The sequence below is a fragment of the Lacerta agilis genome, chromosome 1 (genome assembly GCF_009819535.1).
Source record: "Lacerta agilis isolate rLacAgi1 chromosome 1, rLacAgi1.pri, whole genome shotgun sequence".
NCBI lineage: Eukaryota > Metazoa > Chordata > Lepidosauria > Squamata > Lacertidae > Lacerta > Lacerta agilis.
Window position 1 is genome coordinate 31208830 of NC_046312.1, and position 26709 is coordinate 31235538.

The 26709-nt window shown below is 39.7% G+C and overlaps 1 protein-coding gene across 2 annotated transcripts in view; it reads left to right on the forward strand.

Annotated features, from left to right (window-relative positions):
* SLC25A21 (solute carrier family 25 member 21) overlaps positions 1 to 26709 on the forward strand; it is a 273159-nt gene that overhangs the window by 120734 nt on the left and 125716 nt on the right. For both annotated transcript variants that reach the window (XM_033143232.1, XM_033143228.1), the window contains exon 2: positions 13472 to 13520. In XM_033143232.1, coding sequence (XP_032999123.1) covers positions 13472 to 13520 — 49 coding nt within the window. The remainder of the gene's footprint in view (positions 1 to 13471; positions 13521 to 26709) is intronic.

A 26709-nucleotide genomic window follows, 5' to 3' on the forward strand; every position in this document is an offset into this window, starting at 1 on the left:
TTTGTTGACCACCAGCATTACCCTTTCCATTTTTAAGTTCGGAATAGAGAGTAGTTGCTTTGGAAGTTCACAAAGATATAAATAGGTTGTGAACCACTCTGGGATCTTTGAGTGAAGGGCAGTTTACAAATTTAATTAATAACAATAGCAATAATTCGAATAAAAAGTCAAAATTTTAACTAATGATTAACCAGTAATAATAATAGTGGCATGTTTTCAGGTCCTTCGCCTTCATACAACATTGGACCTGCAGACTGAGATGTTCCACAATTTGAACATGAATCAAGAACTGGCAAAACAACTTGAATTCAACTCTCCTTAAATGTTTTATAGTGACTTTTTGTGACCTGTATTAGACAGCATCATAAAACATAAGATGTGCAATGGCTATTTTTCAAATAATAGGGAGGAATTAAATGTTGTGCTGAAATGAATGTCCCACCAGTGCCAGCATTTCAGGTTACCAGACAGAATGATCCCCCTTCTCCATCCCCACATGCTGTTCTGGGGGTTCTCCTAACCCCGAACAATTTTGAGGGTAACAATGGGGGAAGAAAGCCCTGTGGTTCAAGCAGATGGTCTTGTGCAGGGCTTCTAGTGAGCAGACTCATTAGGAGAATCTCCCCTGTTATGCTCACTCTTTCAGAAACTAAGGTGGGAAAGCAGAGGAGGGGAATTTTGAGATGAAAACTCCCTCCATCCCCCTACCACCACCTCTATTCAAAATACACTATCCAGAAACTTCTTCAAAGATAACTGGGGTTGCATTACATGCATTTGTGTGTAATATGTAGTTTTACCTTTAGCAAATTTGTAAATGTATAATATGTAGTTTTACCTTTAGCAAAGCTAAACAGCAGTGGGAGAGAAATTGTTTTAATGATGGAGTATACAGTAGAAGAGGTATAATTGTAGCCTGAGAGGATGAACAAACTGTGTAGCTAGTACACTGTCTTGAACCATCCATCTTTATAGCTAACCTTAAAGGATGGAAAACTTACCTTTTACAATTTAAGACTGTGAAACGGCCAATTTTTTCCTCAATGGTTTATTTTATATACATCAGACAGGTCCATTGTTAAGATTTCATACAGTGGCTTGTTTGAACCTGTGGCTGTTCATGTTTTTGTCCCGGTGTGGAATCAATGGCTGTATCTTTTCTGCTTCAAGCCTAGATTATGGATTGAACAGCACTCTTAATAATGTTTTGTGGTGTTTCAAGCATTTGTCATGTCAAAAAACATTCTTTTGGCAGCAAAGGTACTGATTTTGAGACCAAATTGAAAAACAAAGCAAAACACCACTTTATCAAGACCAAATAATAATTAGCTTAACTCATGTTTAACAATTTCCCAGTCAGATGTATTTTTTACAAGGGGATAGAAAGATACATATTGCAATATTTATTGTTATTTTGCATATTTTGACAGCATGTGTTTGAATGCCAAAACAAATATACACAGCTCCAACTATATAATATACAGTGCTTGACATGTGTTTCTCTCTATGAGCAAATTTCCATTGTGTTTTGCTTCCTCTGTGACTATCTTATTCCAGGAAAATGAATAAAGCACACTGAGGAGGGTGAATAATACACTAAAGGGGATATCTGCAATAAAATGCATGCATGCATCATACTTCCTAGACCTATCTAAATGGTGGAACAATATATATAGTTTTGAGTCTCTAATATCAGTCACATCTACAGATATCGGTAGTAGCACTTGGAAAACAAGTGGAAGCCACAATTCTTCTTTTCTTTCTTTTGCTATTAATGTATTTTAATTTCCTTGTTTTTTTATAGTACATGTTAATTTCAAAGATAATTTTAAGATATCCGATGGGCATATTTTTGTGAGACCAGTGTCCTTTGAGAGTGGGAAGTGGGATATTGAGTTACTCACAGCGGGTGTTGAAGAATCTTGAATTTCCTGAAATTTCCAAATTTTAATATGAGATGGCCAAGCTTCCCCATCCCCTGCTCTGGCTACTCAAGGTGTATTCCTAGGACAGAATGTCATGATGTAATAAGTCCCAGGAATGCTTTCAAAGCAGTGAAGGCACTGCTTGAAACAGTGGTAGGGCTTTCTTGTTTACTGTTGAAAAAAGGGGGGAAAGACTGCAAATATTCACATTGGAAAGGTCTATGTGATCTGAAAACAAAGCAGAGTATCAAAGCTGATACATAGATGGCACCTCACCCCTGTACAATTAGATCATGGGTATTGGCAAACTAAGGCCCCGGGGCCCAAATCCAGCCTGCAGACAGTCCCGGAATCAGCATGTTTTTACATGAGTAGAATGTGTCTTTTTATTTAAAATGCATCTCTGGGATATTTGTGGGGCCTGCCTGGTGTTTTTACATTAGTAGAATGTGTGCTTTTATTTAAAATGCATCTCTGGGTTATTTGTGGGGTATAGGAATTCGTTCATTTCCCCCCCCCAAATATAGTCCGCCCCCCACAAGGTCTGAGGGACAGTGGACCGGCTCCCTGCTGAAAAAGTTTGCTGACCCTTGAATTAGATCAAACAGTGGCACCCTGGGTTACGTACGCGATCCGTTCCAGGTCACGATACGTAACGCAGGCGTGCGTATCACGAACGCACAAAAAAACAAAAAAAACCCGGAAGAAGCGCAATTTGAGCGCTTCTGCACATGCGTGAAGTGTGCAGAATGCTTTTGCGCATCCGGGGGTTGCGCGCAGGTCACGTGCGCTCCGGAAACACTTCCGGGTTGCGGGCGTTTGCTACTCGAACGTCCGCAACACGGGGTGTGCGTAACCCGGGGTACCACTGTATAAACAAAAGGTTCCCAACTGTGTGCTGGAGAAACTGTAAGGAACGAGGGTATCTTGCATGTGGTCCTTGTGTTTTCATGCATTTTGGAAAATTTAGCATTGAAATTATTTGAGAAACAGTGCAACAACCCATTCTGTTATACACACAGCTGCAATTGAACTCTGCAGTCCTCTAGGTCTTCAAAGACCCACCATGAAGGTTTTTCATGAGGAACCGATCCAATCATTGGTTGCAGCAACCAGAATAGAAATTGCCCAAAGCTGGACAACAGCCACAAGATATCCCAGCCTTTGCCCAAATGGTGCCCTCCGTCTGTTTGGATTCAGCTTCCATCAGCACCAGCCATCAAAAAGGCATGTGGTTGACAAAGGCTGGACTACACAGTTAACAGAAATTCACATATTGCAGTAGATTAACAGGAGGCATCACTAAAGAAGGTTTATGTGGACTTCATTTAAATCATGTGTAAATAAAGAGTTTCCTGGGCAAAGACCATTGGTTGTCTACTCTTTGGATGAGACAACATTACTTGAAAAGAAACATAATTGATAATTACCCATTAAAATACCTGTTAAAATACACTGACAAATGAGAGCTATACAATTCTTTGTTTCCCCCATTGAGTAGACACTATTTGCAGTTGTTTTCATAATTTCTCTCTCTTTTTTTAAATAAACTTTATTGCTTATTAAAAATATTCTTACATGTATGAATGGATAAATACAGAAAAACAAAACAGAACAAAAACAAAACTAACATATATCTACATTCATACATATCTGCATTCAAAGTCAAAAAAAAGTAAAGAACAAAGACAAAGAAAATAAGAGAAAAAAGAAAAAAGAAAGAATAAGAAAAAGGAAGGAGAAGAAAGAAACCAAAAGATCTCCAATTATCATACATAAATTAAACTTCAACAATACTTCCACTGTTTTAACAACGCTTCATTTTCCAAATAAGTTGCCTTATTATATCTGTCATTTGTATTATTCCTCAAGTTTTACAAATCTTCCGATCATCACTTTACTGACTTTAATTCCTTTCATTGTTCTAAACACAACCAATATCTTCTACTCGTATCTTGTTTCCCCAAATATTCATTAATATATTTCCATTGATTTTTAATTGTTTCTTTAGAAGTACCTCTGATATAGTTCGTCAGCTTCGCCAGTTCCAGATATTCTACTACTTTACTGAGCCATTCGTCCTTTGATGGTAACTGATCACCTTTCCAATATTTGGCCACAAGCATTCTTGCAGCAGTTGTCACATAAAGAAAAATATTTATTCTATCTCTTGGTATTTCCTTGGTTAGAATTCCCAATAAGTATAGCTCTGGTTTTTTACTATACGATATTTTAATCAGCTTTTGCACCTCTTCATGAATCATTTTCCAGAATTCTTTAATTTTGGGGCAAGTCCACCACATATGGAACAGCGTCCCGATCTGATCTCTACATCTCCAACACTTGTTGTTCCTGGATTTACTGATCTTGGCTGCTCTTTCTGGTGTTAAATACCATCTATGGTGTACCTTCATGAGATTTTCTTTTATTTGGTAAGAGGCCGTGAAATTAATGTTTTTCATCCAAAGTTGCTTCCAATTATCATATTCAATTTCGTGCCCAATATCTTTTCCCCATTTTATCATATTACTATTTTTTATATGTGAAATCGACTGTTCACCTTTTATTATTTTGTATACTTTGGATAACACTTTTTGTTTACAAGTAATTATTTCATCTATTTTTGTTACTTTATTTTCAAATCCTCTGTTTTTTAAGTCCGTTTGGAATACCGCTCTCAGCTGGAAATATTCTAGCCAGCTTATTCCTAAAGGTCTTAAATCTGCATAGTTCCTTAATTTCGGGTTTTCTTTCAATTCTTCCACTAATTCTTTATATGTGGGCCAACTTCTTTTAATCGTATTTTTAAAGCTTGAGGTCGCCTCTACCGGTGAGATGCACCAAGGTGTTTTTTGCATCATTTTTGGTTTAATCCTTTCCCAAATTTCAAGCAGGGCTTTTCTTACCAAATGATTATTAAACCTCCTGTGCAATTTTAATTTCTCATAGAAAAGGTACCCATGCCAGCCGTAGAGCTTGTCCCACCCTTCCAATTCTAATATTTCTTTATTTTCTAGTGTGATCCAATCCTTGATCCAGATCCACCCTGCTGCGTCATAGTAGGTTGTTAGATCCGGAACCCCGAAGCCGCCTACTTCCTTCTCGCTCAACATAATTTCTTGTTTTATTCTCGCTTTTTTCCCCTGCCAAATAAAGTCCGCCAGATCTTTTTGGCAATTCTTTAAATACTTCGTCCCAATAATCACCGGTGCTATTTGAAAGAGGAAAAGGATTTTTGGGAGTATCATCATTTTTATCATTGATACCCGCCCTAGCAAGGATAAGTTTAATTTCTGCCATTTTTTGAGTGTTTCTTTAACATCTTTCCAAAGTTTGATATAATTATCCTTAAATAAATTTGTGTTTTTATTGGAAATCCACAAGCCTAGATATTTAGCTTTGGCTTCAATTTTTAGTCCCGTGGCTTCCTCCAATCTTTTCTTCTCCACCTCCCCCATGTTTTTTGTTAATAATTTGGATTTTTCTTTATTTAACTTGAAACCCGAATTCTTCCCAAATTCATTAATTTTCTCCAGTACTTCTTGTAAGCTTTCTATCGGAGATTCCACTGTAATAATTATATCATCCGCATATGCTTTCACCTTGTAATTTTGGTTTCCCACTTTTATCCCTTCAATTTCCCTATCCTCTCTTAATGTATTTAGGAGAATTTCTAGAGTTGTAATAAAAAGCAATGGGGAGAGAGGGCAACCTTGCCTGACGCCTCTCTCAATTTCAAAACCTTCTGATAGCTCATTATTTATAATTAATCTTGCATTTTGTTTGTTGTATATACTCTTGATTCCATTCAGAAATTTTCCACCGACTTTCCACTTCTCCAAATTTTTCAACATAAAATTCCAAGAAATACTATCAAAGGCTTTCTCAGCGTCCACCAGCAGCATTGCGATTTTTTTGCTAGGGTTTAATTCTGCATATTCCCATAGATTGATTATTGTTCTGGTATTGTCTTTGATTTGTCTCTCAGGGAGGAAGCCCACTTGATCTTTACCTATCACTCTTGTTAGTACCCTTTTAAGTCTGTTTGCCAACACCCCAGTAAATATTTTGTAGTCTATATTTAGCAACGATATCGGTCTAAATTTTTTTGCTAATTTCAAATCTGCACTTTGTTTAGGGATTAATGTTATCAGGGCTTCCTGCCAGGAATTGGGAATTTTCTTTTTTTCCAAGATCTCATCCATTATAACCTTTAACTTTGGTGTTACTATCTCTTTAAATCTTTTATAATATATTACCGGGATTCCATCCGGACCAGGGGATTTTCCTATTTTCATTTTATTTATTACCTCCTCAATCTCTTCTGTTTTAATTTCCGCATTTAACATACTGTTTTCCTCATCTTTAATTTCTGGCAGTTCTTTCCCACTTAAGTAATTTTGCATTTCCCTTTCCTCCTCCCCTTTATCTTGATATAGATTTTTATAATATCTCCAAAATCTTGCCTTAATTTGCTCTGGATCCGTTAACTCCACCTCTCCATCCATAATTTTGTTTATCACTCTGTTTGCCTGTCTTTCTTTGGCTAACCATGATAACATTCTCCCAGGTTTGTTTGCCTGTTCGAAGTATCTTTGTTTTGTCCAGAGGATCTTCCTTTCTACCTCTTTATTTATCATGTCCGAAAGATGTGATTGCAGATTCCTGATGCTTAATCTTAATTCCTCACACTTCGGGTTTTTGACCAATTCCAATTCCTTATCTCTTATTTGTTTATTCATTTCTATAAAGTTGTTATTCTTCTCCTTCTTTATTTCCTTCATCTGTTGAATCCCAAATCCCCTCATGTATGCTTTACTGGTATCCCAAATCATCATATTGTCCGTTATTTGATTTTCGTTTAATACAAAGAATTCCCTTAATGTCTCTTTTGCTTTTTTTACTCTTGCTTCCTCCCTCCACAGTTCTTCATTCATCCTCCATCTCCCGCTTGTACCTTTCCTAAATTTCATCTCTATCGACACTGGATTATGATCGGAGATGGATTTATTTAGAATTTCCGTTCTTTCCACATTTAGCATTAATTTTTTCGAGGCCCAGATGGCATCAATCCTCCCTCCAGATTTATGTGCTTCCGAATAGTGGGTGATATCTTTAGCATTAGGGTTTTTAGTTCTCCAGGTATCGTATAAATTTAGGTTGGTGACCAAATTAAAGAAAGATAGAGGGAGTTTGCCAGAGTTGGATGGTTTCTCCCTGTCCGTTCTATCCAGGTCGTTAGAGATCACACCGTTCTGATCTCCCATAAATATTATATCTTCCCCTACAAAATCCCAGAGCTTTTCTTCTAAGTTCCTGTAGAACTCCTCTTTCTTATTATTGGGAGCATAGAAACCAACCAAAACAATTTTTCCAACTTCAGATTGTATTTCCACAATTAATATTCTCCCTTCCTCATCTTTAAATAATAATTGAGGCTGTAGCCCTGGGTTGATGTACATTACTACGCCCCTTTTTTTCTCTTCCCCCGCTGCTATAAATTCCTTTCCCAGTCTTACATTCTTTAGCACCCTTGTATGAATTTGGGAGATATGAGTTTCCTGTAGACAGATGATGTCCCATTTTCTTTTTTTCAATATGCATTCTGCCCTGTTCCTCTTTAGCTTACTATTTAAACCGTTTACATTCCATGAGATACATTTCAACATCATAACTTTAATTCTATCTTTATTCTCCTTTAATGTAAATTAATAGGGGAAACTCAAAAAAGAAAAGAAGGAAAAAACAAATCGAAATAATAATAGAGAAGAAGAGAAAAAAGAGAAAGAAAAAAGCACGCAAAACAATACAAAGTCCCAGACGCCCTAAGTGCAAAAGGGCGACGTCAGTTTAAAAATACACTTTCCCTGGTTCAGTTGCAATTCGACAAAGTCCGTGGGAGGTCAGGATGAATTTGGTCCTCTGTTGTTCTAGCCGACCTTCCTCTTGTTATTTCAGTCGTTTTGAGTGCTCTTTTCTGGTCGTTTCTCGCCACCCAGTTCCTCCCAATACTTCCTCCAGAAGATTTCAGTATCGTCCACGGATTTGAAAAGTCTTCTTCTTTCCTTAAATGTGAACGAGAGCCCTTCAGGGAACTCCCACCTGAACAGAATTCCATTTTTCCTCAATGCCGATGTTATAAACTTATAGTTCTCCCTCTTTTTAAGCAGACGGGTCGGAATTTCTTTCATAATTTCTATCATATTTCCATATATTTGAAGTGGTTCTACTCTTCCTTTTAACAAAAGCTTATCTCGCAACAGCCTTGAATTTAAGAAAATGAGGAAGTCCCCTGGACCTTTCCTGATTTTGGTCTTATTCACTCTTATTCTGAATATTTTTTCTATGTCCAATAGCAGCTCCTCCTCTGCAACTTTCAGCCATTCCGCTATTGCTTTTATTATTATACTTGAGATGTCTTCGTCTCGATTTTCTTTGATACCCCTCAGGCGAAGAATCATCTCCTTCTGCCTCATCTCTAGGACAGCTAAAGCGTCCAAAGTTTCTTCTTGTATCCTCTTTAATTCTTCTAATTCCATTCTGTCTTTTTCCTGATATCTTTTAATTTCCTTTTGCTCTGACTGTGTCTTTTTGATGTTCTCTTCTTGTTTTTGCAGCTTCTCTTTAACCTCTTGCACTGTTGCGTCTAATTCCGTCTGTTTAGCTGTCATTTGATTTACTTGGCCAGATAGTTCCAGGATTAAGCTTGAATTTTTCTCAATCTTACTTCCCATTAGTTCCATCTTTCCGTCTAACGTTTTGATGTTCCCATCTAGCGTTGTTAATTTGTCGCCTATATTTTTTTTCCATTCTCTCCATCATTGCCATTAGCTCTTTCATCTCCATATTAGTTTCGTTTTCTATAATTGAAGACCTACGTTGATGGCTCAAAGCTGCTGCGTAGCTACTGGATGTTATTCCTTTTTTAGTTCCCATTAGAGTGTTGCCACAAGTTATATTATTTCAATTTCTTTTGTTTTAACTTTATGTAATTTGTTTTGCTTCACAGTCCCGTTTCCTTCCTTTTATAGGGAGTTCCCTTTAGGAATATTACTTAGCAGCTGTCCATGCCACTCTTCGTTTTCCTAAGTTTAGCTCCCCCTGTGTTTCTCAGGTCAGCCACTGGGTGGTGTAAGTTCCAATAATTTCTTTTTCCTTCTGTAGTTCCGTTTGTGGCCGCTAGAGGTCGAACTCCTCTCTCTCTTGCCTCTCCTTCTCTCTCCCTTACGGTCTGTTTCCGGCACCTTTTTATCTTCTCCTTCCGCCTTCCCGCTTGTCCTGCAATGGCGGTCTTTCCGCTGACTCAGCTTTCCCGAAAAATTCTGGAGTTTGGTGAGATTGCTTTTATTCCTCTTTTCTCAGGGTAAAAAAAGCTTAAATCTGTATATTTGCACGCTCTTCGCCTCCCGCTCCCCCTTAGCGGTTTCTTTCTCTCTCTTTCTCGTGCGTGCTCTGATGACTTTTGTTTATATCGTCCCAATACTATTAAGTCCAAAGGGGGTGATTACGATACTTTCGCTAAATCTGAGTTGTTTATATGACAAGTATTTCACGTTATACCACAGCCCCCCTAGCTATTTCTGTCCGTTTCTGCCGTGTAGAATCTCAACGTCTTCCCCCTCCTTTATCGCCCCTTTGTTCCGGAGCAGTATTATTGTAAATTAGTTCTTCTATATTCTGGGGGGTTTGTCCTTTTGCAGTCTATATTTAAATGGGGGAGTTCGGCGTCGCTTTGCCGAGAATTGGGGCGTATGTGTTGCGGAGGGGTTTATGCCCGTTTGCACGGAGGTCCTCCCAATCGATATTTTCGTACCCGTTCAAAGTTTGTTTTCTTGGACGGGAGACCCCAAATCGTGCCGCCGTGGGCTTCTGCCCCCAGGATCCCCCCCTGGGGTCGGTTGACTCACGCTTCGTCGCCCGTTTTCGCCTCCTACAACACCGGTCCGCCTCGAGAGAGCAGGAGCGCGGATCCCCACCCGGCACTAAGCACGCCGTCCCGGAAGTTTTCATAATTTCTGTAGAAATTCAGTTTAAAAAATTGCAAAGAATTTTTTGTTGTTATTCTTTAGATTTAATTCTTCAGTTTAATACAATCTTCAGGGAGCAGTTTTGCCCCCCACACTCTGAATTTATGACAATTTATATTGCTATATGATATGGCTTCATCTAAGTTCCACATAGTTCACTGTGTGAGAATTAAACATCATTCTCTCATGGAAATTAATGGGAGTTAGAAGTGCTAGACTTTGGCTGGACTGTGTCTACTTGTTTATAAATAGCTTTTAAGTAAGTGGTCTAGGATTCTATCCTAAGCCTTCCATTCAAGCTCCATGTGTACTCCTGTGCGTCCATGTAACTCCTATCAAGACATTAAATTATGAGAAACACATTGTTCATAAGAGTTTGTTTAGTAAATTGGGTGATATGATAAAAGGATGCACAAAGTTGATAGGCATTGTCTGAAAGAGGTGCCTTCTAATGCTTTAATATAAAACTCAAGATTACTAGAAATGTAACAGGGCCACCATAGTTTCTGGGCTATTTTTCAAGTAGGATGCTTTAAGTGTTATTAGAACCATTATTATTGATGGGAAAATGTGTATTATTTCTTATCTGTCCCACCATTTTTTGCATAGCTTGCGTGTTCTTCTTCTTCTTTTTTTAAATAGGGCCCCTTTCCATATCTGTATACATTCTTGGTTATTATGCAGAGAGTGCTGCCTTGGGAAATCAACTAACTATGCAAACCTACTGTATAATTAAATGATGAGAACAAAGAAAAGATTTTTATCCTTTCGGAAACACAGAAAGCTAACAGAATCGCGAAGTTACCAAAACATAGTTCTTGCCAATGGAAATGGAATTCATCTGATTCATTTGCTGGAAAAATGCCTGCATTAAAAATTTGTGTTGTGCAGGCTAAGAAATTAAAACTAGTGCTGCGCCAAATTTGCATGAGGTTTGGGATTTGATGCAAAAAAAGAGGGGTTTAGGGTGTTTCAAAAAGCTGGTTGGGGAAAAAGCTTGTCAGACATTGGGCAGACATGTAGATGGACCACCACTGGGAGGTTCAGAGGCAGATGATGTGGTCACAACATGCTGTGCTCAGGTTCAGGTGAGAAAAAGGGAAAAATCCAGAAGCATAGCCAATGAGTGTTTTTCACAGGTGTTGTGTTCCTGACCCCCATGCATGTTGGCAGAGAGCATGTAAGCTCCATTATGCCCCTGCCCCTGTTCCATCCCCTTTTCTGGCCACTTCCGGGTTGCAGGAATGTGTGTGGTCATTGGACACGCGTCGATTGGACATGCTTAAATTGGTCATTGCCTGCACTCAGCGTGGTGGTGGACAGGTTGTTAGTGAGATACTAGACTGTTAGGACAAGAGAGAAAGTCTTCATTGGGAATCGTTGCAATGAGTTGCCCACATACTGCCTTGCTGATTGAGGCCTGTCATTTCAATCTCTATATTGTATTAGAATGTAATGGATTTCATTTTATATTATTGCCAGCTGATGAATAATTATCATTGAAACAGTTCATTATCCTGGAAGAACTGTTCTGTCTGCTGCTGTGCTCAGAGCACCCTTTTGTGATGTTTGGAGCCACCTACCATCTCACTTCTGTGTTGCTGTTCTCACTCTTGACACCATTTTGGATATGATACCGGTATTTCCTGTGGAAAGGCATTCAGCCTCAATTTCAGTCATTCTTTATAGTGACATACCATTCTAATCATTCTGCTTGTTGTTGTTGTTGTTGTTGTTGTTGTTTAGTCATTTAGTAGTATCCGACTCTTTGTGACCCCATGGACCAGAGCATGCCAGGCACTCCTGTCTTCTACTGCCTCCCGCAGTTTGGTCAGACTCATGTTGGCAGCTTCGAAAACACTGTCCAACCATCTTGTCCTCTGTCGTCCCCTTCTCCTTGTGCCCTCCATCTTTCCCAACATCAGGGTCTTTTCCAGGGACTCTTCCCTTCTCATGAGGTGGCCAAAGTATTGGAGCCTCAGCTTCAGGATCTGTCCTTCCAGTGAGCACTCAGGGCTGATTTCTTTCAGAGTGGATAGGTTTAAACTTCTTGCAGTCCATGGGACTCTCAAGAGTCTCCTCCAGCACCATAATTCAAAAGCATCAATTCTTCGGTGATCAGCCTTTTTTATGGTCCAGCTCTCACTTCCATACATCACTACTGGGAAAACCATAACTTTAACTATTTGGACCTTAGTTGGCAAGGTGATGTCTCTGCTTTTTAAGATGCTGTCTAGATTTGTCATGGAAGCAGGCGTCTTTTAATTTCGTGACTGCTGTCACCATCTGCAGTGATCATGGAACCCAAGAAAGTAAAATCTTTCACTGCCTCCATTTCTTCCCTTTCTATTTGCCAGGAGGTGATGGGACCAGTGGCCATGATCTTAGTTTTTTTGATGTTGAGCTTCAGACCATATTTTGCACTCTCCTCTTTCACCCTCATTAAAAGGTTCTTTAAGTCAAGTAATAGTTACTTGACTCTTATTAGTTTGTGACTCCCTGCACTGTTTATGAATTTTGAAACAGTTTGATAGTGTTATATAAATATTGTCAATATATTATTAGCCTACGTGTTGCTTGATGTTGTTCAGATTGCTGGTTGAGGGAGCAAGGGTCCTGGGCTCTGCTGCCTGAATCCCTGGTTTTTATTGCTTTGGCAACTTACAAAACCTTTCCTTGGTAGTCTTTCATGATTGGTCACTTCTACAGGCAAACAGTGATAATGTTGCTGTTACAGTGTCATTTTTTTAGACCTGTCTTCTCCCTTGCTTCCTTCTCACAATCAATTAGGGTCACAATATGATATTGTCCACATGCCACCACAAGCATTTAGTAAGCCCTCAACTTACATGGGGCTTACATTCTGCAGGTCTATGCCTAAATCCAAAATTGTGTATAGTCAAAACACATTGGGTTTAATAGTGGGTGGGATTGCCAAAGTCATTTTTCAAGGAATCCCGCACCCTTTCCACACACTTTTAAAAAAAAATTGCCACACGTGTAAAGCTGAATGTGCCCAAGTTAAATGTGCCTAAATTGCGAGGTTACTGGAATTAGACATGGTTATTTGATAATATAATGGAGGGCACAGAAAGGCCTCCCGTTCTTCTGATCAAGAAGGATCATGCTCCTATTCTCCAAGCAACTGAGAGGTACTCCCTATGCTGTAGAGGAAATAGGACATTCGTCTTTCCTCATTTCCGACCTGCCATCAAAAACCTCTTAGGATTGCAACCTAATTTCTGGGATGACAATTTCTTGGCTCAAATCTCAGAGTTCAGAGCATTTTTTAAAAAGTGGGGTTTTTTTGTTTTGTTTTGTTTTGTTTACCAAAATTCACCTCTTCACAAAACTTTCCTTTATCTCCCAAAGAAGATCCTTGGAGAATGTAAGAAGCATATGCAATGCCTTTGCGTTATAATTGTTCTCTTCTCTGAGCACATTTTGCATGGGAACACTTTATACTTCAATAACTGTAGAGATCAAATGTATTTACCAGGCTTCTCTATCATCTTACAGGTCTTGTAGAAATTTGTCTGATGCACCCCCTCGATGTGGTGAAAACCAGGTAAGGTTCTGCTTGAACAAGTTTTATTGACACTGGAAGACATCCAAATTGGAAGCTGTCAGAACTTAAAAAGCTAGAACTTGTCCGAGTAAGATAACTTCTCCCTTTAATGGCATTTATATTTACTTACTGTTTTTCATAGCATTTGACAGGCAGAATTTGAATAGCATGATGCATTTCTGCTTGGAGGTCATCTGGAGGTGCTAAATACTTCTTTATAAAATGTACTCTTCATGTGTCAGCCTGAGATCCTATTCTATTAAAAGTGAAGCGGGGAGGCAGCATGGTTATATTTTCTTTCCTACCATATTTATCATGTGAAGTAATGTTTTGACTTGAAACTAGAAATGTCATGTTGCCTTAAAAATAATATTGATGGTAAATGTGGCCTGAGACAGTTAATCGTGTTTTCAAAACTCAGCAAAAATGAGATTTATTTTTTCCAAACCTGTATTTGCACATGCCTGTTGGGTGGTTTCATGCTCGCTACCTATCGGGCACATTCAGTGACTTCCAATCATACATTTGTGGCTGGGCAATTACACTGGCTTGTCAGTTTGGAAAAAAACACTAGCCCAAACATTTCATTTCAAATAATAATAATTCTTGGCATCCGTCTGTCTCAAAAGACAGTGAAGAGTGCCTCTGAGGATGAAGTCAAACTGCTGCATTAGCAGCACCGAAGGGTGCAAGCCTGGGCAGAGTGTATGGAGGTCCTGGGCTGCCCAGATGATAAGACCCTCTGATCTGGTCCAAAGGAAACCAAAACAATATGTTTGGCACCAGCTTGGCTGCAGGAGTTGCCAGAAGGAGGTGTACAAGGCATCATCCTACCATCTGGATTTGTGTAGGGTTTGCTCCTTAGCCTTTTCTTCTCCCAAAGATATCCTGCAAGGCAGTAGAGGTTTAGGATCAAAGATTTTCCCCCCTCCTAGATGGGCTACCTTCCCAGCTTGATGAGCCCCATCTGCCCCACAGTTCCCTCTGCAGCACATGCAGAAACCAACTTCTTGACCAACTTCTTGACCATTGGACTCACTATTGGTCTCATTCACTCCATCTGCCAGGTAGTAAAAGTAGCAGTAGGTAAATGGTGTTTCTGTGCACTCTGGCTTCTGTCACCGTGTTCCGTTGTGCCGGAAGCGGAAAGCAGACCCGGAAAGCTGTCTGTGGACAAACACCGGCTCCCTCGGCCTGAAAGCGAGATGAGCGCCACAACCCCATAGTTGCCTTTGACTGGACTTAACCGTCCAGGGGTCCTTTACCCCTGTTTAAGGAGGCTTTTAATGTTTAATAGATTATTGCATTTTAATGTTCTGTTGGCAGCCGCCCAGAGTGGCTGGGGAAACCCAGCCAGATGGGCGGGGTATAAATAAATAAATATATTATTATTATTATTATTATTATTATTATTATTATTATACCTTTTACCTAGTAGTAGTAGTAGCAGCAGCAGAAGTAATGATGATGATGTTAATGTTTTAGGTTACAGAGGAAAATTGCAGCAGAAAATTGCACGATATGTTGTCAAGTTAAACATGAGTCCCATTAATTTCAAGGGTCAAACTAGACTTGATGGGGGATGGTCATGTGTATTTTTTACAAGTCTGCCCCATTAATGAAGTATGGGGTGGTCTGTTTTTATATGAAAAGGTCTGGCGAATGAAGGACTCTAACACCCCCCCCCCCGCACCGTACTCTAATGCATCAAGGAATTTTCTTTCCAGTGCAGCTCACCTCAACTATCCAAGATAAGCTGGGATTGAATTGCCTTAAGATAAAATAGGGGAATCAAGGTCTTTGTCCGCCTCCATCATCTCAGGTTTGCCTCTAGATTTGGCTGGTCAGTGCCTCTTCTTTCAGTTTTGACAGACTTCAGCATCGCGTCAACAGAGCGTTGGATACAAAGCAATTTTGTGCTAACACTTGTGCTATTTCTTCATCACAAAGCAATGAAAGCAAGGACAAATGGAATAAACCAGGAAAAATAAAATAATAAATATTTGCATGGATTTATAAGTGATTTTTCTTCTCCTTGTCCTTTGTGTTTGCATCTACAAATATTTGTGTAGTTGAGTTTTGCTGGCATAAAGTTTCCTGAAAGAGAAACTTTCGTGTTGCCTGAGCAAGTATCCTCAGATACCAACCGACATCCTCAGCTGTCAGTTCAGATGCATATGTTTGCCCTCAGTTACCTGGGCTTCATCTTAAGGGGGGGGGAGGGACAAAAACAATATTGTTCAGATAGGCATATACAATCAGTAAATAAAGACTTGCTCAGTCAAAAAGAAAAAAAGAAAAACTTCCAAAGTACAAATACTGTAGATCCCTCCTGTCCATGTTGCAGAAATTCATCAAGTAGAAAACAATCTTCTTGTCGTTTAGTCGTTTAGTTGTGTCCGACTCTTCGTGACCCCATGGACCAGAACATGCCAGGCACTCCTGTCTTCCACTGCCTCCCGCAGTTTGCTCAGACTCATGTTGGTAGCTTCGAGAAGACTGTCCAACCACCTTGTCCTCTGTCGTCCCCTTCTCCTTGTGCCCTCCATCTTTCCCAACATCAGGGTCTTTTCCATGGAGTCTTTTCTTCTCACGAGGTGCCCAAAGTACTGGAGCCTCAGCTTCAGAATCTGTTTCAAAACATCTGAAAACAATCTTACAATTTCCCAGATGTAGTTCTCTCCCCATTCTAATTCTGAAATGTTTGAGCAACGTGCATTTGAAAATTGAATCACACTCACACTTACTGGGTATTGAACAGACTGGGTCCACCTTCTTAGATTCAAGAAAAGTCTGTTTTCACATTGAACCCCATTGGGGAGGGAAAGAATGCTACTGTAACCAGCTGGGTGTTCTGCAAGAAGTTGAAAGAAACAGTATGTACTTTTACATTTTGCTGCTTATCGTTTTTTGAATATGTTTGCAGCTTTGGAGTGCTCCTCAACCAGTGTACAGGAAAAGCGGGCTTCAGAGACATCCTCATCTCATATTCCCTGTGGCCCATCACAGGAAGGGCCATAGCTCAGAAAGAAGAACTATAGGACCCTAGTAGAGGTGTTCAAGGTCCCAGGTGCAATCCCAAGCATCTCCAGGTAGAGTTGGGAAAGGCCTTGAGAGCTGCTATCAGTCGCTGAGCTAGATGAACCGATGGTCTGATTCCATATTCCTATGCTGCTGCTGGCATGGCAACTTTGAATGTGATCTGCATCGCTTTCCAACATTTCGGCTCATACATAGTGTACTGCCATGTGGAAGTATTTTTCTTGCAAACAACATCCTGTGCATATAAAAATAGATTATAAGGATGAAGGGATCCAAATCTGCCTAATCTTCTGCCAGACATGCTAATATTTGGACTATATCTCAATAGCAGAGCAGATGCTTTGCATGCAAAAGGTTTGAGGTTCCATCTCGGGCAGGTAGGGGTGGGAAAGACTCTCCTCCCAGAAAATTGTATGAATGAGAGAGAGCATGAAAACAGACATTTGCCATCTGAAGTGATTTCAGATCTGCTTATAGCCCAGCAAGCACTATTTTGCTCTTTCTGTAGGTTGGACCATAGGCAAACCATGATGAAAAATATTTTGAGTTGAAGAATCCCATAAGGATTGAAGACTAGAGTGAGCATAGGGACACAATAATGAAGCAACTTTGGCCAGCTCACTTTTCACCAAATTACATTAAGTCAGCATTCCTGGGTTTTGAGAGAGTTTTTGATGTATTGCATTATCTAGCTTTCATAGCTTGCTACTGCCTGCTACTTAAAACAATACTCTAGGTCAAAAGCTTTTGGACTGAACATGACTGAACATGTTCCATAGAAAGAACCCATTTCTAGCAAAATACTAATCTCACATTTATTTCTACTGGCTATTCTGTTCCAGTTTATTCTTGTGTCCTAACTTCTGATGTTTTGGCCTTATTAGAGTAGCTGTGTTTCCTACATGTGTTTCTGATCGCTTTCCAGCTGTTGTTTTGTAAGTGCTTTTGCCCTCTTTGATTCTTTGCATTTTTTCTAGTTAAGTAAGCACTGCTGAAATTTATTCTAAAAATACTCAAGTTCAAGGCAGTTATTACTATCTGGTGCTTCTTTGTTTCTAACCTTACGTGGATTCACAATGGTGACCAATTTTGGTGGTCTTGTTAAATAGCGTTTATTGTATGTAGTTAGGACAATTCATAACCCCTGTGCCAAGTCTGAAGTGTATTATTCATTTATTCATTCATTCTTTTATACATACTGTTATTGGTCTTTATTGAGTGCCATTATACTCCATTATAAGATTCTCTACTTGGCCTTCTGTTTTTAGCATTCAGAATATGTTCTCTTATAAGATCTTTTGTTTCAAACTTCAGACCATTGGACTTTATCTGGCTTAGGGGTCATTTCAATGTGGATGTCCTCCAAGGTGCCATCATTTGCTTGTTGTTTTGCTTCCACTTAGAATCAGTTAGAAATTACCGTAATATGGGCGTGTTGACTAATAATTCAAACTCAGTAACCTGTTCCAAGTTAACTCTTGCCCCCAGACTGAAGAATGCTGTTGAAATGCAAGCTAAACATATGATTTATTCTAACAAGTTTCTGGTTATCTACAGAGATGACACCCAAGGTCTGGGTGTTGATTTTTGCCAGTATTTTCTTAGGTCACCCTCCAGATCAGCTCTGCCAAGACTCTGTTGAACAGGTGGCAGAGCATACTAGACACAAGAAAAGTTTGTTCTACCACCATTGTTTAGCTGCATTGGTTTACTGATTGTTGAGGTATTGTATGTTGAGATGGACAAAAGACTCCTCTATCAGAGGAGTAGCAAAGTAGTTGTTGGCGGGGCAGGGTGAGGGACTTATATATTACAAAGCTGCTTGGCGCATGAAGCCCCCTTTGGGATTCCTGGCAGTGAGGGATACCTTAACATAGTCTAAAGTGAGAGATACCTGTCAGGGTTCAGGACCTTCACCATATGTGTTTTCCAGGGTAGTGTTTCACTCCATAGGAGTGCATAGCAGTCTATCACATATACGGGACAAAGGAGGCAGGGTCACTTGGAAGACACAAGCAGAGTGGAGGCCAAGTGTTTTTCCTGTAGGTGATCCCTGACACTGAGAATCAAGGCTTCTCTTATATTTACTGCCCAATCATTGGATTTTTATTTTATTTCACGCTAAAGTATTATGTACTATAATGTCAGAAGCTGTTTTTTTTTATATACAGATGGTTTCACAAAGCCATACTGTGCTAGCACCATGATCATCACATCTTAGTGGGAAACAGGTGGTGCTGTGGTCTAAACCACTGAGCCTCTTCAGCTTGCTGATCGGAAGGTCAGCGGTTCAAATCCCCGCAACCGAGTGAGCTCCCATTGCTCTGTCCCAGCTCCTGACAACCTAGCAGCTCAAAAGCACACCAGTGCAAGTAGATAAATAGGTACTCCTGTACCGTTTCTGTGGGCTCTGGTTTCCGTCACAGTGTTCCTTTGTGTCAGAAGTGGTTTAGTCATGCTGGCCACATGACCTGGAAAGCTGTCTGTGGACAAACGCCGGTTCTCTCAGCCTGAAAAGTGAGATGAGCGCCACAACCCCATAGTCACCTTTGACTGGACTTTACCATCCAAAAGTCCTTTACCTTACCTTTTTTAAATTGCATCTTGCTCTTTCAGCAGCCCACCCAAACTAGGGTCAACTCCAGGTTTGAGGGGACCTTGTAAAAGTGCTCTTTAGTAGTTCTGCTCCTACCTAGTTGAGTCCTAGTGGCAAGCAGCAGTGCTTTGAATCAGCACTGAATGTCACTGTTTAAATTTTCTGCAGTGCCCCTAATGTATTTCTTCAGGACATTATGTGAAAATAAACCGGTCCACCACTGATAGGTAATTCAATGGACAGATATTTTTTTTATATAATGTGGGGAGGCAGGACATACATCAGTGGTGGCCCCTGCTGGTGGTGTTTGGGCCCTGGCAACTACCCACTATTGCGACATACTGATGAAAACCACGCACTTCTTCCTTCATATATTTGCTCTATTGATGGATGGATGCAATAGGAACCACATGGACAGGCTTAATCCTTTTTGTGAAATTCAAGCTTCCATCAGTTTAGGACAGTACCTGATACTGTATAGCTAAGTAGATAACACAGTTTCCAATTACAGTATTACATGTAGAGTTCCGCCCCCCCAACCCAAAATGGCAAGTAGTCATATGTGCCATGTGCAGGATAAGAAGATACATGTGAATTCCTGAGCATGTCTCCATGATAAATTGATTCCCCTCCTGCCACCTTGTCACCTCATGGAGCAGATATAGTTTAATCTGAGTTTGTTTGTTTGTTTGTTTTTTAAAAAAAACTCAGCACACAATCCTGTTTTAGACAGGCCTAATATTTGGTCTACTAATAACATCTACTTCTGCTTCATTGACTACGCAAAAGCATTTGACTGTGTCGACCACAGCAAACTATGGCAAGTTCTTAAAGAAATGGGAGTGCCTGATCACCTCATCCATCTCCTGAGAAATCTGTATGTGGGACAAGAAGCTACAGTTAGAACTGGATATGGAATAACTGATTGGTTCAAAATTGGGAAAGGAGTACAACAAGGCTGTATATTGTCTCCCTGCTTATTTAACTTATATGCAGAATTCATCATGCGAAAGGCTGGGCTGGATGAATCCCAAACCGGAATTAAGATTGCCGGAAAAAATATCAACAATCTCAGATATGCTGATGATACAACCTTGATGGCAGAAAGTGAGGAGGAATTGAAGAACCCTTTAATGAGGGTGAAAGAGGAAAGCGCAAAATATGGTCTGAAGCTCAACATAAAAAAACTAAGATCATGGCCACTGGTCCCATCACCTCCTGGCAAATAGAAGGGGAAGAAATGGAGGCAGTGAGAGATTTCACTTTCTTGGGTTCCATGATCACTGCAGATGGTGACAGCAGTCACAAAATTAGAAGACGCCTGCTTCTTGGGAGAAAAGCAATGACAAACCTAGACAGCATCTTAAAAAGCAAAGACATCACCTTGCTGACAAAGGTCCGTATAGTTAAAGCTATGGTTTTCCCAGTAGTAATGTACGGAAGTGAGAGCTGGACCATCAAGAAGGCTGATCGCCGAAGAATTGATGCTTTTGAATTATGGTGCTGGAGGAGACTCTTGAGAGTCCCATGGACTGCAAGAAGATCAAACCTATCCATTCTCGAAATCAGCCCTGAGTGCTCACTAGAAGGACAGATCCTGAAGTTGAGGCTCCAGCACTTTGGCCACCTCATGAGAAGAGAAGTCTCCCTGGAAAAGACCCTGATGTTGGGAAAGATGGAGGGCACAAGGAGAAGGGGACGACAGAGGATGAGATGGTTGGACAGTATTCTCGAAGCTACTAACATGAGTTTGGCCAAACTGCGGGAGGCAGTGAAGGATAGGCGTGCCTGGCGTGCTCTGGTCCATGGGGTCACGAAGAGTCGGACACGACTGAACAACAACAACAACAATATTTGGTGTTCTCTCACTATACCTGTATGGACTACATTTTGATAATTTTATCAATTCCTTAATTTGAAATATTTTTAGTCCACCTTTCATCAAGCATTCCCAGACTGAGGACTAGAGAAATTTGAGGGTAGGGGCAACAGAGGAATAGAGATTCTTTAATATATAGTGTATTTTCCTTTGCTCTTTTAACGTGTCCTGTATTATATTCATGTATTTTATCTTGTTTTTGTAAAACACCCTGGAATCTCTGCAAAAAGGGTGACATGTTTTAAATAAATAAACACACCTCATAAAGTTACTGGCTGGAAGTACAGGGCTTCCAAGTTTGCATTTATGCTGCTTTCCACAACTGGTTAACCTTTCTGTATCACCATGTCCCCAGCAGCCAGAGGAGTGCCCCTGGTAATTTGTCAAGACTAAAAAGCCGGAGGGTTTCCTTCTGTAATCCACACTGGCAATTACGCCTTTGGAAAGCACATGCCAGCACAGCATGTTTGCTTGCCCTGGTACAGTATCTCTGCTGAGAGAGAAAGGGAAATGTTTTCTTACAGTGGAAAAAGCTGCTGTTGATTAACTCTGGTCTCAGGGTGAAGTTGCAGGCTTCATTGTAGAAAACTGCACAGTTGTTTCATCCCCCCCCCCTAAAATGAATAAATAAAATTAAAATGTTTTCTTTCATGATGTAGCCACACATCTATTCTTTCTGCTACGTACATGGTGAATGCAACTTCTGCATGGGGGGAAAATTCATTATTGGCTTCTGGATAAGTTACTTCCCCCATTTTCTGCTTTGAGGATTAATCTACAGAAAAAGCAGAGGACATAAGTAGCAGGTGCTCTCTAGAATGGGTTCCTGGGGAAACTGGCCAAATTTCCATTCAGAAATCTAACCCCAATGCTCCTGGCACTATATTTGGTCTGAATGCAATGCTTAGGGAGCTGCTTATGGGGGAAATGATGTGCCTCTTCCAGGCAAAGGTATACAATTACTAAAAGGCTGTGGAGGTGGCTTTTTTCATTGTTGAAAAACACTCATGTTATGTTCTTCTGTTTAATCAGAGATCTAGGCTTTGTAGGGATAGAAGGGGGCAGGTAAGGCATTGTTTTAATTAGGGTACCCCTCCAAGGACCCTTTTGCCAGGTCTGACTATATATCCTTTGGATTTCTATTTAATCTTCCTGAGCTTCCTCAGCCTCCCTGCCTATCTGCTCTCCTTCCACTCTGCCAGTGAGCAGTGGCAAGGCGATAACTGACTGTGCTGCTTTGTGCATCCAGACTTACCAGTAGCATCCTCTTCCAGGGTGTTTATGTCCATCAGAGTGCCAAGGACCACTATTGGTCCAGAAACAGAGATGGTTCAGTAATATTAACGCTTGTTAATATGATGCTCTTTGGGTGAGAAAAGTGGGGGATGTTCTCCACCTCCAGTAAATACACTATGTCTCCATTTATAACCCCTTCAGGTATACTTCATGCAGTTTTTATTTGTCCACGTGAGTGCAACAATTCACTTGCTGTAGCAGAGCAAATGTAGCTACGTGGGAACATAGGAAGCGGCCTTATAGAAAGCCACACGGCTCAATATTATCAGCTCAATGTTATCTACACTGACTGACAGCAGCTCCCCAGGATTTCAAATAGGGGTCTCTCCTAACCCTACCTGGACATACCAGGGATTAAACCTCTGACCTTCTGCGTGCAAAGCCTGCATATGACTACTGTGTTGTTGTTTTTCAAAAACCCATACATTAGGAAATCATAAAATATATTTGGCAGGAGAAGAGATAGTGGATTATATTTACTTTTTTTAAAAAAGAATTTATTGAAGTTTTCAAAAAATTAGAAAAAATATACAACAAATAACTACAAAACAACTACAAACAACACAAAATACAAACAAGAAAGAAAAAAAGAAATACAATAAAGATAAAAAAAAGTTATCACCATATACTAAACTTATTCAAATCTTTCTTAGTGGGCTTCCTCACACCCTCTCTTCAGCATTCATTTCAAATATACTTTAGTAACTTTATAACCACTTTAAATCTTCTTTAAAACTTATCTACCTCATTATCAAATCTTACTAATCCTAATCTTATTTTAATAATACAAAACCTTAATTCCAAATTCTACCTACATACATCCTATTTTAACATTAACCTTTTATTGCTATCACCCATCTTTTCCTCTGGTCCGTTCAAATCTCTATCTTCTCACTTTTTTTTAAATAGTCTTTAAATTTCTTCCACTCTTCCTGCACCTTTTCCTCCCTCTGGTCACGGAGCTTCGCTGTCAGTTCTGCGAGTTCCATATATTCGATCAGCTTAATCTGCCATTCTTCCACCGTTGGTAGGTCTTCCGTTTTCCAATTTCCAATAGTGGATTATATTTACAAGAAAAATCTATTTTTATTTTTATTTTATTTTGAATGGAAATTGGGGTTTGAAAGTGAGCAGATGTTGGAGCTGGAGAAGAAGGAGAAGAAGAAGAAAAAGAAGAAGAAGAAGAAGAAGAAGAAGAAGAAGAAGAAGAAGAAGAAGAAGAAGAAGAAGAAGAATGAAGAAAGGAACAGATCCCCCCCATTTATACATTTTTAAAAGGGGTATTTAAAACGAGCAGCTGGGAAAGGTTAAATGGGATGAAGTTGGAGACATCCATGGAGCACATAAGATATTTCAAAACAATTTAACAGAGTGACTTGGGTGGGTTATTAACAGATGTTAATGATTTGTCGGTGGTATAAAACATTAAATCGCAATCGGGGTAGACTGTGGTCATGCCTAGTTTCTTACCCATGGACAAAAATTCAGGGTTAGACCACTGTCATGCCTGATTTCTAACCAGCAATGGAACATGTCTGAATTAAGTAACCAAGGAACCACTTTGTTTTAAAGATAAAACAAAGCCCCCCTATATTTAACTCTTTCCCCCTCCATGCAACTAATGTGAGATAATTCATGGGTACAGCCTCTGCTTAGCATATTTCTGAAGAAGAGGGATGCCCTATCTCTTTACAAGCCAGTGTGTGTGTGTGTGTTTTCAGTTCACTGGCGATTTAAAATTTTCTAGTACGAAAGGAGAGCACCGCAAATGCTTGAAGTACTGTACAACTGTAGCATTGCCAATAATTCTCATAAAAGTTGGACATTAGTGCTGTATTTAAATAAGGCCCTAAAAATAACTGTATTAAGCTAATGGTTGCCAAATAAATCCTGTAAATAAATAAAAAGTGAGATAATATCTTGCTTTATTAGCTTTCTGTGTGTTTTCGCCAGCAGATGTAACACTGTGTATTCTAGGCCTAGAGGGGCTTTTGAAGAAACAAGAATCTTCTGAGTGAGCAGCTCGTTTGAGTAAAAAAAAAAAAAACCTTCAGTGTGTTCTTGGCATGCGAGCGTTCGATTTTTATTATTCATTTCTCAAGAGGATGCAAAAATATGTCTAAAGAAGCAGCAACAATGTTTTAACCCTCTATAATTATACAGCAACGTGGCGGACAGTGAAAGTATAGTAAGATAAGCTGTGCTTGCATGCAGAGCTGAGCGATTCCTGAACTATTTTTAATTAGCCTTTTTGATGTGTATCATTATGGAGATGAACGCACAGGTCTGTTGCTCAATCAGTACCAGGGATTAGGACAAGAAGGGAGGGGACTCTTCACTGGTGGGGAGAGCTCTGCTGCTGCTATGGAGGCCCCCACTGCACCCACCAGGGTGAGAAGTTGCTGTTTGTGATTCCCTCACCAGTGGTAGCCCAAGATGGCGCACTGCATGGTGGATGTGGGGTAGCCGTGGTTTGAAGTTGACACAACAAAAAAAGGAGGGAATTAACTCTGACTTGGGGCCCCAATTTTTTTTGACACAACACAAAAGGAGGGAATTAACTCTGACTTGGGGCCCCAAATTTTTTTTTAAATGTACTGGATGTACATTTCCAAAATATAAAATAAAAAACAAATAAAATAAAACCTATATGCAGCAACAGTGTTTTGTGTTGTGTAGGCTCCTATGATGTAAGTAATGGGCCACGCCTGCTAGCCTGCTCCCTAAAATATCACTGGTTTGCTCATTTCTATATCAATTACTTTGATAATTTTGTTATGTGCAAATGGCTTTAGATACCTATTAGGTTCATAAATTACTAAATAGCATATATTCAACACAAAAACAGCGACAATTTGTTGTTGACAAAGGACAGCTGGACATATAAAGGGCCCCATTACCTTCAGTAGCTAAGGGCCTCATCAAACCTAAATCCGGCCCTGACTTGGTGTAAACTTGGAAAGAAGATAGCTGGCTTGCCCTTGACTTTCTCATCACGGCAGCGATAGAAGCAGCATCAGGCAGGGACAATTGCTTCTTTATCCCTTGCTATCAGCTCCAACACTTGTTTGTTCAAGAGGAAGCTCATTTTAAGGACACCCCTATAGCATACACAAGTAGGTTACTCCAGTTATATGATATAGGACCCTAGCTATTCAGGACTTTGTATGTCAGAGCAATTATCACAACTGATTTAATCCCCCACAAGTGTTTATGAACAGTTTCCCCTCTATAGAAACTTGGCCTTGTGTCTCAAACCCCACAAGGCAAAGTGTTAAGGGACAGATGGCTTGGTGTGACAGATAAGTGTGAAGTCTCACATTAGCAAATATCTAACATTCCAAAGAAGGATCATCAAAGTCCCCTGGCAATCCAGCCTCTCCTACCACTTACTTGGCTACTAAGTTAGATAACAACTGCAGATATCAATTATTGAAGGCTTTTCCATTGGATACAAGATACAGTGCAGGCATTAAATAAGGCGCCTAGTACCCAGAGAGAGGCAGCAGAAATTTATTAATTTTTACTTTCAGCATTTACAATATATAGCCTACTGCTCAATAACAAAACTCTGGGCAGTTTACAAGCAGAATGGAAAACCAGGAAGGGAGGAGAATGGAATGGAGTATTCAGGAACAGGGCAGGATTCTAGCCAGTCAGCCATGAACAGGATTGCAAGGCTCACGTGTTTGGTCTTAAGCAGATTTATGGTTTGTTTATTTCAAGCCTTTGGGGGTCCTTTGGGAGAAAGAGTGGAATATAAATTTAAGAAATAAATAATAAACCCAATAAATAATTTTCTTTCAATCTTATTTTTACTGTAGAGTCCTTTTAAACTGGAGTGTGGTGGAAAACGGCCACTCTGAATGTTTGCCCATTTTATTTTTGACTTAAAATGGGTAAAAGGTTCCTGAAAAATTCTGAAATTATGTAAATGAGCATCTTCAACGCACAAGCCCAATTTCTGCTTGCTGTCATCAATTTTCTTTTGTTTTCAGAGAAATGCTCTCCTTCAAATTGCCAAAATCTGGGGAGTTTTCCACCACAGCCAGAAGCTTTCAAAACAAAAAACCTCCACTTTGATTCTATAATTTGAGCTATATGAATATCTAATTTTGTAGAGCACCTCTAAAGATTCCACACCTCAGTGGGGTTTTTTGTGTTGTGGTTACTTATTACCTTGACAAATTATATAATTAAGATACCAAGTGTTTTACTTATTTATTGATTCATATTAATTCAGTTTATTTTGTCTGTTATAAGTGCTTTCTGTTACAGATAATCAATTTTCTAATGCTTTTTCTCCTGTATGTGGAATGGATTGTTATATTTTAGGTGTGATTTTAATTGCACTTCATGTTGCTTTTGCATTGCAC